This window comes from Oncorhynchus gorbuscha, linkage group LG18 (assembly GCF_021184085.1).
Source record: "Oncorhynchus gorbuscha isolate QuinsamMale2020 ecotype Even-year linkage group LG18, OgorEven_v1.0, whole genome shotgun sequence".
Lineage (NCBI taxonomy): Eukaryota > Metazoa > Chordata > Actinopteri > Salmoniformes > Salmonidae > Oncorhynchus > Oncorhynchus gorbuscha.
The window spans coordinates 59,437,732-59,450,900 of record NC_060190.1 but is presented as its reverse complement, the minus strand read 5'-3'; the positions used below and the strand labels follow the sequence as shown (position 1 = coordinate 59,450,900).

Genomic DNA, 13,169 nt, shown 5'->3' with positions numbered 1-13,169 from the left:
TTACAATTTATGATGAAATCCACAATGGGCAGATCCTACTCTGCTGAGGTTACCTGAAAACATACACCTGTCAATAGCGCAAGTTACTACTGCCATCTTGTGGAAATGAACAGCATGACCATTGAACAGAGTGGATATATAATTAATCAGTATTGAAAGCTGCAGCTGTCCATTATATGAATTGTTCTGCATGCATGTTGAAGCTGGTCACGATCAATGTAACATCAGGCCTATGTCCCAACAGACACTCCGAATGGTGTAATTGTTTCAATCCCCCAGTTGTGGTGAATGTTACTTGGCATCTGATGTAGCATCTGTTTCCAATACGTCAGGAACACTATGCAGCCTATTCCTGGATGTCTGAACCGAGCCGAACCGACACAGAACAGAAGGACAGACTGGTATGCTGCTGTGTCTGTCTGTTCTGTTGAGCTGGCGGACAGATATTGATGATGATGGATGTTGGTTTTATAGATGCCAGCAGACAGGAAATGGGTCAGGAGAATGTGAAAATGTCTCAATCCTATTGGTTCAACCTGAAGATTAGGACCACCTAAATTAAAAAGAGCTACATGGAAAGTCTGTACAGTATATTGACCTTGTAAAACTACAACACTGTTCATCCAAGATCTGCAATAACCAAATAATAATTGTATTTCATAAACTGAACATGAATATGTCAGTGATGTACCATTGTCCTCTAGTGCATGAATATGAAAATATGGCAAAATATTTTGCACTTTTAATGAAGGAGTTTATCTTTCAATCCTATACAAAACCATTGCAGTTAAAAAACTTTAGGTAAAATATTTACATATGAACAAGTGTCTGTGCAAAATGTACAAGAAATAAGGGAGACATGCTATGCTTCTCCCTTACTTTGATTTCTCTGTAAGAGACAAATATGGAAAGTAACACGTACTGAAAAATCTAGTCAGGGCTGTCCAATGGGGCATCAGAACAGAAGCACAGATTATTGAACAGATAGGACAGCTTTAAATAATAACATCACCATTCATACCTCAGAATATCATCAAGTCTAGGGTTAGAATATAAGAAAAAAGTTATTTGAGAAATGGTAGAATACATGCAGTCCAATAAAACTAATAAAAATTAAACTTTCCTACATGCATATGCACAGTTGTTTTGTGGTGGCAAAGGGGCCTTTGAGTTGTCTTATTCCTAAATGACCCCAAAATGCATAAAACAAATATTAAATCATTAGAATACAATTGTAGAGCCTATCAACTCATTCCCTCTAAAATACACATTTTCACACCTTATCCCATGCAGAAACAGAAGATGTGATCTCAAAAACACAAATGGAGACTGAAAAGAAAAACGTGTTTGATCTGATTACAGAATATAAATACAAGACATTGAATTCAAGACAAGCTCAAACAGAGAAACCATAGACACATTGACTGCTTCAGATTTCAGAATGAATCACTAGATGAATTGCTTTGCTGTTCAACATTATATTAAAATATATGGCTTCTTTTGTCAGGAAGGCAAGAAGAAATCAGAAGTGTTCAAACTAATTCAGAGGCCAATAGAATACCAAAAACAAAATAAGGATAATTATTCTCAACAATCGCTAGAAACACTGATGATTAATTATTAAAAATATATATTTTTATATAAACAGAATTTTAAAATAAATTGACTATTTTGTAGAATCGGTTAGCACACTACAAAACGGCCTTCCAAGTAAAATGTATAATAATGTATTCATTTATTTACAGTTTCATTAAAAGGGGATTCTAAAACAAAGTCAATAAAAAGGAAATAAAAACAGTAGAAAATGTGAATGTTCCAGGATTGCTCTGATGGAAGGTGGAGGAGTGTTGAGGGAGCAGTCAGGCCTAGAACCAGATGAAGAGCGAAAGGACAACCAGAGTATACAGGGGAGACAAACGTTCCAGTCACTTTAGGTAGCTCCATTCTCTGTGGCCTGGAGAATCTTGACATCGTTGTATTTGAGGGAGTTGCTTTAGTGAAGGTTAGGGTGACAGTTCTCTGGACTGGCTCTCTGGGTGTCTATTTGAGGAAGCCTTTGTAGAGGAGATGGGAGTGACTGGTGTCTCTCTCATTCTCCAAACAGAAGAGCAGGTCCCTGAGGTTGACACGAGTGATGCGCTGGCGGATAAACTGTCTGGATGCTCCTGAACTACCACTACCAGACGCAGCGGGACTGGACCCTGAGCCCTGAGAGAGAGATGGGGAGGGAGAGTGACAGTCAGAGAGAACAAGAGGGCGTTTGAAAGTGGCAGATAGTTGAGGGGGAGTTTGAGGGCAAAAGACAAATAAAAAAGGAGACAGAGAAGATTGCGATTTGACTATTTGATTGCGATTTGACTACATGATTTGACTACATGAAGAAAAAGCCCACAACCACACTTTAAGAGAAGGTGGAGATCATGTTACCTCAGCTCCAGCTGCAGCGGCTGCAGCCTCCATTTTCCTCTTCTTCCTGGGGCCTATGGCTGCCAGCGCCGTCAGGTTAGCTTCCTTCTGTCTCAACTGAAACAGCTCCTGCTGCTGCATCTGGAGACAAACACATATACACGAGATAGGCCTACACAAACACACCCCTACTATGGACACTTCGGTGACACATATTTTGTTATGCCAAATTCTCATAAGCCTATCCATCCCGCTTACCTCTTTGGCCTTCTGTTTCAACCGCAGCTGCTCAGGGTCTTCTTGACGAGAACGAGACTGAAAGGACACCCATCAGAAAACAGATCGGAATGTGTTACTGAGTCTCCAGAATAAAGTAATTAATGTCCACCCTCTCACCATTAGTGGCCCTAAAAGTCTAATATAATAGGAGTGATAGTGGAATGGGTCTGTGCTGAAACAGCTTCAGTACCTTTGCTGCCTTCATCAGAATCTCTCTCTCCTGCTCCTCTTTCCTCTGTTTCTCCATCTGATCCAGCTGCTCAAAGAACTTGATCTGGGCACGCATGTCGCTCGTCTGCTCGTACCGACTGTCCTCCTATCAACACATACATTCATTCACCATAAAGTACCAGACCATAGGAACACATGCTAAAGATGCAAATAAGCACAAAACTGTACAGACCTTGAAGTTGATGTTCCTCTGCTGGGCCACCTCAGAGACTTTCTCCAACAGGTTCTGAAGCCTGGTCTGGGAAGCGTGGGACACGTAGTTCACTACCTCCGGCCCCAGATCACTAACACCAAACTTCTTACCTGAAGAGGGGAAACACTTGCAGTCAGTGAAAGCTATGCTCAAAAGTGCATTTTTTTTTCAGTGTGTGTAACTGTGTGTGTGTGTGTGTGTGTGTGTGTGTGTGTGTGTGTGTGTGTGTGTGTGTGTGTGTGTGTGTGTGTGTGTGTGTGTGTGTGTGTGTGTGTGTGTGTGTGTGTGTGTGTGTGTGTGTGTGTGTGTGTGTGTGTGTGTGTGTGTTAGTCTCACCTATTTCCAGTATTCTACTGGTCAGTGTGGAGGTATGGAGGAAGGCCTCGTCCTTACAGGACCGTGTCACCGCTCCCACCAGCTCGGAGTTGGTTGCCAGGATACGGGCACTCTCCTCAGACAGGTTAACCCCAGCCATAGATGCCACATCATTGATGTCATCGTCATCCCTGGACACAAAAAAACCCAGTCAGCCAGGCAACAGCTACAGAACTTTTCAATCTTTCATTTTAGTTGTGATAATTGTCCTCCTACTGGTTTGTGGATGGGACGTACATAGCTGACCTGAATGTGCCCCCAGCTTCCTTCAGCTTGTTCTTCTGAACTACAGTGGCCAGAGAGGCAGCACCAGGAGACGACTTAGATCCAGTCAACACTCCAGGATTCACTACAGGGACTGGGAGATAGACAGGAGTGAGAAAGAGATCAGACAGATGTGATTTCTTGGTTTCTCTTTTTGTATTACATGGTCTCCTCCCCCACTCACTTGTCTGTAGCTGTTTGAGCTGCACCTGTGGCTGTCCCAGCATGATGTGACTGTGGGGGGGCGGTCCTCTGAGGGTCACCATGGGGGTCATCTGAAGAGGCCTTACCATTGCCCCCTGCTGCCGAGGCTGGAGCACCTGATGGTTCAAGGTTAGGGGTCAATGGGGCAGTTGGAAAGATGTAGGTGGGAAATCCTTTCATATACACTATATATACACACAAAAGTATATGGACAACGCCTTCAAACAATTATTTCAGCCACACCCGCTGCTGACAGGTGTATAAAACAGAGCACACTGATGCAATCTCCATAGTAAACATTGGCAGTAGAATGGCCTTACTGAAGAGCTCAGTTACTTTCAATGTGGCAACATCATAGGATGCCACCTTTCCAACAAGTCAGTTGTCAAATTTCAGCCCTGCTCTAGCTGCCCTGGTCAACTGTAAGTGCTGTTATTGTAAAGTGGAAACGTCTAGGAGCAACAACGGCTCAACCGCAAAGTGCTAAGCCACACAATCTCACAGAACGAGACCGCTGAGTGCTGAAGCGCATATCGGTCTTTGGTTGTAACATTCACTAACAAGTTCCAAACTGCCTCTGGAAGCAACGTCAGCACAATAACTGTTCGACGGGAGCTTCATGAAATGGGTTTCAGTGCCCGAGCAGCCGCACACAAGCCTAAGATCACCATGTGCAATGCCAAGCTTCAGCTGGAGTGATGTAAAGCTCGCCGCGTTTGGACTCAGGAGCAGTGGAAACGCGTTCCCTGGAGTGGTGAATCATGTTTCACCATCTGGCAGTCCGACGGACAAATCTGGGTTTGGCGGATGCCAGGAGAACGCTACCTGCTCCAATGCATAGTGCCAACTGTAAAGTTTGGTGGTGGAGGAATAATGGTTTGAGGCTCTTTTTCATGGTTCGAGCTAGGCCCCTTAGTTCCAGTGAAGCAAACTATTTTTTGTTTGTTGTAATTTTTACCCCTTTTTCGTGATATCCAATTGGTAGTTACAGTCTTGTCCCATCGCTGCAACAACCCTACGAAGGTCGAGAGCCATGCGTCCTCCGAAACACGACCCTGCCAAGCCGCACTGCTTCTTGACTCACTGCTCACTTAACTCGGAAGCCAGCCGCACCAATGTGTTGGTAGAAACACCGTCCAGCTGGCAACTGAAGTCAGCGCAATGGGACAAGGAAATCCCGGCCAGCCAAACCCTCCCCTAACCCGGACGACGCTGGGCCAATTGTGCGTCGCCTCATGGGTTTCACAGTCACGTCCGGCTGTGACACAGCCTGGGATCGAACCCAGGTTTGTAGTGACGCCTCAAGCACTGCGATGCAGTGAAGGGAAATCTTAACGCTACAGCATACAATGACATTCTAGACAATTCTGTGCTTCCAACTTTGTGGCAAACAGTTTGGGGAAAGACCTTTCCAGTTTCAACATGAATGTCCCCATGCACAAAGTGAGGTCAATACAGAAATGGTTTGTCAAGATGGTTGTGGAACAACTTGACTGCCCTGCACAGAGCCCTGACCTCAACTCCATCAAACAATTTTGGGATGAATTGGAATGCCGACTGCGAACCAGGCCTAATCGCCCAACATCAGTTCCTCACTCGTGGCAAGTCCCCGCAGCAATGTTCCAACGTTAGTGGAAAGCCTTCCCAGAAGAGTGGAGGCTGTTATAGCAACAAAGTGAGGCCCAAATCCATATTATTGCCCATTATTTTGGAATGAGATGTTCAACATGCTTTTGTTCATGTAGTGTACTTCTAATACTAACGATCTTAATAAGAGTAAACAATGAGATGTGATTAGAATCTATCACTATTAATAGCAATATGGTGGTATAGTACCATTGGGGTAGTCAGTCCCTGTTTGCTGATGACAGACTGGAGGTGTGGTCTGATGGTTGGGGCTGCAGGGCGCAGGGCTGGGCTGTCCAGTACCACAGTGGTGGGGTTGGTGGCAGAGGCCTGCTGCTGGAGCCCACTGTGCTGGATGAAGGCTGCTGAGTCTGGGGTGAGCTGCCGCAGAGCAGGAAGGCTCCTCTGGAGGACAGACAGACAGAAAGGCAGAGATAATTTGATCATTTGGCAGAATAGTTTGGTGGGTGGGCAAACTGGTGGGTGGGTGCTGAACTGGGTCATAACTTGGTTTTGTTTATTCAATGGTGCGTAGGAGGATTCCTTACCTTGAGGAAAGGCACGAGGTAAGGCTGAGGTGAGGAGTTGAGCTCTCTGTATAACCTGTTGGTGAAGTCCTCGACTTCAATCTTCCCTTCCTGTTGGAAATGAGAACAGACCATCAGTTCCGAAGAAATATGCTAAATGTTAATCATCAGATTGCAATCCCTGTCTATTGTGATACTCTCAGCATCTGACACCAACAGTCCTGATCTCTACCCTGATCCCATCAGTGGTGCGTCTGGTCTAGAAGTGGCACCACCCAGAGTTGTGTGGCAAAAAAAATCTGGGGCCTGTAGTTTTCTGGTAACCTAACCCGGTAAAACTCTAGACCTTATACGGTATAATGTGATTTTCTAAATCAAGTCACATGGTTTTTAAAAAATCTCCTGGCCTTGGGGAGGATGAAAACTCTGTCAAACTGCAGCAACCTTGTACTTGTTCATAAGAACTATATTTAAAGGACTAGGGGGGTTTCCTATTCAGACACCTCTTGGAAAGCAACCTATTTGGACAATACAACACACAGGGCTGAGTTTGCTTTATACAGGTTTGCATCATGTAGTCCTGCCCTACGCAACTGCAGGCCTAATTAAAGATGTATTCAGTCTGTGAGCTATTGTGTTTATTGATTCATTCCAGTTAATAATTTTGGATTGAAAAAGTCTAGGTAAACTAGTCAGCCCAAGTTTTAATATTCTGAACAAAAATATAAAAACGCAACATGCAACAATTTCAACAATTATAACAAGAGTTATAATTCATATAAGGAAATAAGTCAATTGAAATCCATAGATTAGGGCCTAATGAATGTATTTCACATGACTGGGCAGAGGCGCAGACATGGGTGGGCCTGAGGGCATATGCCAACCTACTGGGGATCCAGGCCCAGCCAATCAGAATGAGTTTTTCCCCACAAAAGGGCTTTATTACAGACAGAAATAGTCCTGAGTTTCAAGGAGCTGTTCAGGTGGCTGGCCTGAGACGATCCCGCAGGTGAAGAAGCCAGATGTGGAGGTCCTGGGCTGGCTGTTACACGTGGTCTGCGGCTGTGAGACCGGTTTGACGTACTGCCAAGTTCTCTAAAACGACGTTGGAGGCAGCTTATGGTAGAGAAATTAACATAAAAATTATCTGGAAACAGCTCTGGTCGACATTACTGCAGTCAACATGCCAATTGCACGCTCTCTCAAAACTTGAGACTGTAGCATTGTGTTGTATGACAAAACTCCAGATGTTTTTGTTGTCCCCTCCCCTGCACAGGGTGCACCTGTGTAATGATCATGCTGTTTAATCAGCTTCTTTATATGCCACACCTGTCAGGTGAATGGATTATCTTGGTAGGATAAATGCTCACTAACAGCCATGTAAACAAATGTGTGCACAAGATTTGAGAGAAATAAGCTTTTTGTGCATATGGAACATTTCTGGGATCTTTTTTTTCACTTCATGAAACATAGGACAAACACTTTACATGTTGCGTTTATATTTTTGTTCAGTATATAAATCAAATTTGATCCGATTCACAATTTCTCACAAACAAAATGGGCTACAAATACACAACGTTACCACTTTGTTTACCCTGGCCAGAGGGACAGGGCGCATAGTAGACAGTTGCTGTTGTTAGTAGCCTACAGTTGATCAGACTAAAAAATAGTGTTGTTTCCATACAATACCACATGTCAGATGGCTAATGTTTAGGTGTATAGGCTACTACATTTATGGAAGAGTTTTTGCTTTTATTTATTTATTTTAAATTTGACCTTTATTTAACTAGGCAAGTGAGTTAAGAACAATTTTTTATTTACAATGACGGCCTATGAACAGTGGGTTAACTGCCTTGTTCAGGGGCAGAAAAACAGATTTTTACCTTGTCAGCTCCAGGATTCAATCTTGCAACCTTCCTGTTACTAGTCCAACGCTCTAACCACTAGACTACCTGCCGCCCCACAGAGTTTTTGTTTGTGTCTGACGGGAGTGATGTGTTATCACACTTGCTAAATAAATACTGGATAAGTTGAGATAACAACTTAAGCTTTGTGCCCAGACCATGCGACCTGCAATTTACTTGAATCTGATTGGTCAAGACACGTTAAGAGCCTGAAGCAGCATTCCGATGTGAAGACCAGAGAAATTGTGTGCGAGTTGTCAACTCATGTGGCAAAACCGTCAAAAAAACAGCACTTAACACTTTGCATCGATATATTTTATTAAACTAAATCAAAAGTGGTGTGACGCTGCCACACCTGATTGAAAAGTGCAGTGGCAAATGCCGCCTCGCCACATGTTTTCCTGCAGCCCTGGTGTGGTCACTCACCAGGAGATCTTTGACCAGGTCTTTAACGTTGGCGGCAGTCTCTGAGGACTGCTTCCCGCTGGACGCCAGCTTGATTAATGTAGACAGGAAGTTCTTGCATTTCTTCACATTCTCCATCGTCTCCTACAGCAAAACAAACAAGGGGCAGACTTAGAAACAAAGTCAAGCTCCTTATTTGAGGAACCATCATGGGCTCTTGTGTCATCAAAAGCCATCATATCCTTCTATCATATCCTTCTAAATTTGCAGTATTTGTATTGTGTTTACCAGAGACCATAAAAGCACTAGAAATACAGCTATGATCTAGCAAAGGAGCATTCCCTGAACAGAGGACCTAGCCCTGACCAATGGGGGTGGGTGGAACCTAGTTCCGCACCGTTGCCAAGGTGACAGTGGTCCCGGGTGATGCGGTGACGGTCCTCTGGGTGGCCCCTGGTAGCGCTGTCCCCATAGAAGTGCCTGCAGCAGCCCCTACCACAATCATGGGACTCTGGGTGGGAAATACACACATCATCAAGGTTGTTATATTCAATGCACCATAAAGTAGATCAAATGTATGACCAAAATAGTGAGCTTTGAGGAGACACCTCATTGACTTCTCTGGGATATATGGGACAGTATCATCCCACCTCGCCAACAGCCAGTGAAATTGCAGGGCGCCAAATTCAAAACAACAGAAATCCCATTATTAGTTCATGGCACTCTGCCAGACCTCTGGCTCAATCAGCTCTCATTCTCTCCCCCTTCACAGTAGAAGCCTCAAACAAGGTTCTAAAGACTGTTGACATCTAGTGGAAGCCTTAGGAAGTGCAATATGACCCCATAGACACTGTATGTTGGATAGGCAATGACTTGAAAAACTATAAACCTCAGATTTCCCACTTCCTGGTTGGATTTTTTTATCAGGTTTTTGCCTGCCATATGAGTTCTGTTATACTCACAGACATCATTCAAACAGTTTTAGAAACTCCAGAGTGTGTCTATCCAAATCTACTAATTATATGCATATTCTAGCTTTTGGGCCTGAGTAGCAGGCAGTTTACTCTGGGCACCTTTTTATCCAAGCTACTCAATACTGCCCCCCAGTCCCAAATAAGTTAAAGGGGAGGAGAGCTATAGCATGGGGCTCCACACACCTACTATCCATCACTGGCCGACAACAAACACTCTTCAGATCCCTTTAAAAAAGGACCCAGTGCATACAAGACCTGAGAGAACTGAAAAGGAGTCAGAAACTGTTGGCCTGGGACAAATCAGGCATTCACTGAAACCACTGGCTGTGATAATGAGTGGGTGAGAGCCTGCAGCTTGCACTCATAGTAGATGCACAGAAAACACACATACACACACACTAAACTGACACACCAGGAAAGCACTTTCACACACAAAAGGGGATTCAAGCTCAAAAGAGATGCCTACGTTACAGAAGAGGCCCTCGAGATATTTTTTTAAAAGCAAGTTTCACATGACTGGTGCCGTTTCTGCCTTCTGCTAAGACCCTACTGTATAATATAACCTACTGTGTGTATCCTACTACATCTCTCCTGCTCTGCTGTAGCCCTCCCACTGCCTGTCCCCCACTGTACCTGTAGGACAGGAGGCCTCTGGAGTGTGGTGGTGACAGGAGGCTTCTGGAGTGTGGTGTTGACAGGAGCAGAGGTTGGCACAGGTGAGCCCTGCTTGATGATAGTGGTGGGAGTCACCTGCCTAGTGAGGATGGGCGTTCCAGGAGCCTGAGGAAAAAAGGAAGACTGATCTGGAGAGTACTTTTGGGGGTAGCTGTGCATGAGGTGATCTTGTCTATTGAACAAACCTGGACTGAGGTGATCTGGAAAGGAGGAGTGCTGGTGGGGGTGGCTGGGCGGGGGGCCATGACTCCCTGGGATTGGGACTGGGACTGCATTTGAGCCAGGGTCTGCTGGTGGATCATCAACAGCTGCCCACTCTCACTGCGCACCAGGACCATACCTGTGGGAAAGAGAAAAGATCATTTGACTTCCCGTAACAGTACTGTCACCATGTTAGATTCCCTTTACAACACTTTGTAACACTGTAATACATTTGTAACAACACTCCTCTACATCAACAGAAGAGGGATTCTGTAGAACAGGTAGTACTTGGAGGCAGTTCAGCTCCGATCCTCCCACATCTGCTAACATTTAGCTGAGAGATAGAGCGCTGGATAAGGGCCATAAACACTGTGCCATTTCATGCTAATCAGTCTTCCTAAAGAAGCAAGGCGGCAGAGTTCCATACAGACCGAAGCGGCAGTGTAAACGAGTCACGCTGTAATCTACATGGCAATGCATTGGGACACCGTGCCTCGCCACAGGGGGATCAACACGGACTACGCTACAAGAAGGGTCTCAAGAAAAAGACTGGCTGCATTACAGGCAAATCTGGTCCTGTATTCACAGAGAGCTCACAGAGGACAGGACATTATACACACTCACTTCTTAGACAGGCTGGCACATAGGGCAGCAACAGTCTCTACTTCTGGTGGTGGTCGTCATCATCATACAGCATACAGGTAATACAGTAGTAGTACTCTTACCAGGCCAGAACTGTATGCTATACTTACACATGCCATATCTTTGTATGCCTTCCCTTATATCTGTTGGTGTTTACGAGTGATCAAACGTTTTACTGTGTACGCTAAATGTTACATGATAGAATAAATAAATCATAGGGATAAGAGGAAATATATTGAAAAGATCTGAGTATTTGATTATCTACTTGTCATACATCAATTTCCATTTCCTGAGTGTTAACATGAGTTGACAGGAGTGTTAACAGTGCACAGGCAGAGAACAGCGCAGCACAGACACAACAGGAGAGCGTTTGAGAGGCACAACAGGGCACTCTAAATCAATTCAATGAACAACCAAGACAGGTCAGCAGGGAAAGTTTGGAATGTTCTGTGCAAATGATGAAGCAATGAACAACCAGTAAGTTTTTTTCCTTTGATTGAAGGGTCAACATCATCAGAGAATAATCAATGAAGCAGCAAGTACACTATTACAACACCAAGTCTGCAAATACTTCTATTTGACTGTCTTTAAAACAATGTGTAGGCATACAATTATAAATATAGGAACAATATTATGTTTTCGTATATTACGTTTTTGTAACTATTTAATTTCAAAGAGAGACAAACGTACCTGGGGGAAGCTGGATGTTCTGAACGTTGGGCTGGTTCGGGGATGTCTGGGGGTGCCGAGGCGCCAACACCTGTTGCGCGATAGAACGGCTCCCTCCCGGGCTCGCAGCCACTGTCACCGGAGTGGAAGCCCTCGGTGCGCTCTGGAACGACGGGTTCGTTACAGCACATGAAGCAGTCTGTATGCTTGTTTTGGGCGCCTCTGCCATGATTATGTGCGACCCCGCACTGATAGCCACAGACGAGGGCGACTGACCATTGTTCAGGCAATCGAAAGGCAATCCCGCATTAGGACCATTCATCGCTGTACCAGATCCCTCAGTTTGCATAGATGGCCTCACAATATGTGATATGGCAGGTCCAGTGCCCAGACTCGCAGCGTGAGACGAGGTGACAACATTCGGAGAGTTCACGAATGATGTCTGGATGATAGTGGTGTTCAATGAAGGTGGCATTACTGCGCTCGCATGTCCTTTTGACAACCCCGGCCCGTTGTTGACAACTGTGACATCTACCGAGGCATTGCCGCTACTCGTGCAACTACTTGACAGCGGTGTCCCAGTGAGAGAGACAGCGCTTCCTGAATTGTGACAGTTCATTAAACTGCCTCCATTCAAAGTTTGAGTTGCGGAAGAGGCTACTTTCCCCCCGTGGTTTGGGAGAGGAGTTATTATACTGGCACTGACAGCAACAGTCTTTCCTTGGCCGTGTCGTGCCGATGAGTCCGACTCACTCGATGAGGCATCCATAGCTGAACCCTGGGACCACGTATTACTAATAATGACACCCCCTTTGCACTCCAGCCCCTGTTGTGGAGCGGAAACACGGGTGAGAGAAGGGGGTGAACAAATAAGCGAGTGTTTGCTTTCGTTTACACTTGAAACAACAAGCAAAACAACGTTACCACAGCATACCTGCTTTTGCAACCTCTTGAGCAAGTCCCCGTTTGTTCTGCTGGACATTAGCATTAAACCCTGTCCCGGAACTGGCCATGTGTTTAGCGACTGTCTGGCTACTTGCCTCAGGGCTCTCGTGACCCGAAAACTCGGACTCAAGAGAACCCACAAGATCACGAACTACTTTCTCGTCCACCTCAGCGTTAAAGAAAACCTCATCCAGCAAATCGGAGCCTGCCGCCATCTTCACACTGCTGCAAGCCATGGAGCGTCGAAAGTAACGCGCGCATGCGCTGAATACATGCAACGTCACCCCACAGAGATTCCAAAGTGCGGTGATTGGTCGTTTCCCGGTGATAAAGGGCGGGACAAATGGCTACTGACTGACATTACGGAGGATGTAAGGGCTGAAACAACACTGAATAACAAGAGCTAATGGGGAGAAAATCAACTCGATAGTACATGTTGTATGACGCGTATTTGCGATCATATTCTAACCAACTGATTGTGGAATAACTCAATACTATATATTCGATGATAAATTATGGGTCGCGACAAAATTTTAACCGTACATTTAGACTAATTCCCAGGTAAAGTGCATCTGGGTCCTTTGCTCTGGGGCTTCAAGATGGCTACACTGTTTTTGTTCAGCTAGTTTGGAGCGCCACTGTACAAATG

At 45.0% G+C, this 13,169-nt stretch overlaps 1 protein-coding gene across 3 annotated transcripts; it reads right to left on the bottom strand.

Annotated features, from left to right (window-relative positions):
• Window positions 1-1,718: 1,718 nt before the first annotated feature.
• Window positions 1,719-13,078, bottom strand: taf4a (TAF4A RNA polymerase II, TATA box binding protein (TBP)-associated factor). Of its 3 annotated transcripts, XM_046311808.1 has the most exons (16): window positions 12,510-13,078; window positions 11,597-12,401; window positions 10,249-10,403; window positions 10,022-10,168; window positions 8,812-8,925; window positions 8,436-8,558; window positions 6,127-6,216; window positions 5,789-5,983; window positions 3,933-4,068; window positions 3,722-3,842; window positions 3,446-3,615; window positions 3,089-3,219; window positions 2,876-3,001; window positions 2,665-2,721; window positions 2,428-2,547; window positions 1,719-2,208 (listed from the first exon to the last, which is right to left on the bottom strand). In XM_046311808.1, exons 1-16 carry the CDS (start codon window positions 12,561-12,563, stop codon window positions 2,041-2,043), a joined length of 2,712 nt encoding a protein of 903 aa, XP_046167764.1. In that variant the 5' UTR covers window positions 12,564-13,078; the 3' UTR covers window positions 1,719-2,040. The 3 variants fall into 3 exon arrangements, with proteins under 3 accessions (XP_046167764.1, XP_046167762.1, XP_046167763.1); XM_046311806.1 differs by having other exon boundaries at window positions 11,597-13,076; XM_046311807.1 differs by having other exon boundaries at window positions 3,731-3,842; window positions 11,597-13,076.
• Between the last annotated feature and the right edge of the window lie 91 nt (window positions 13,079-13,169).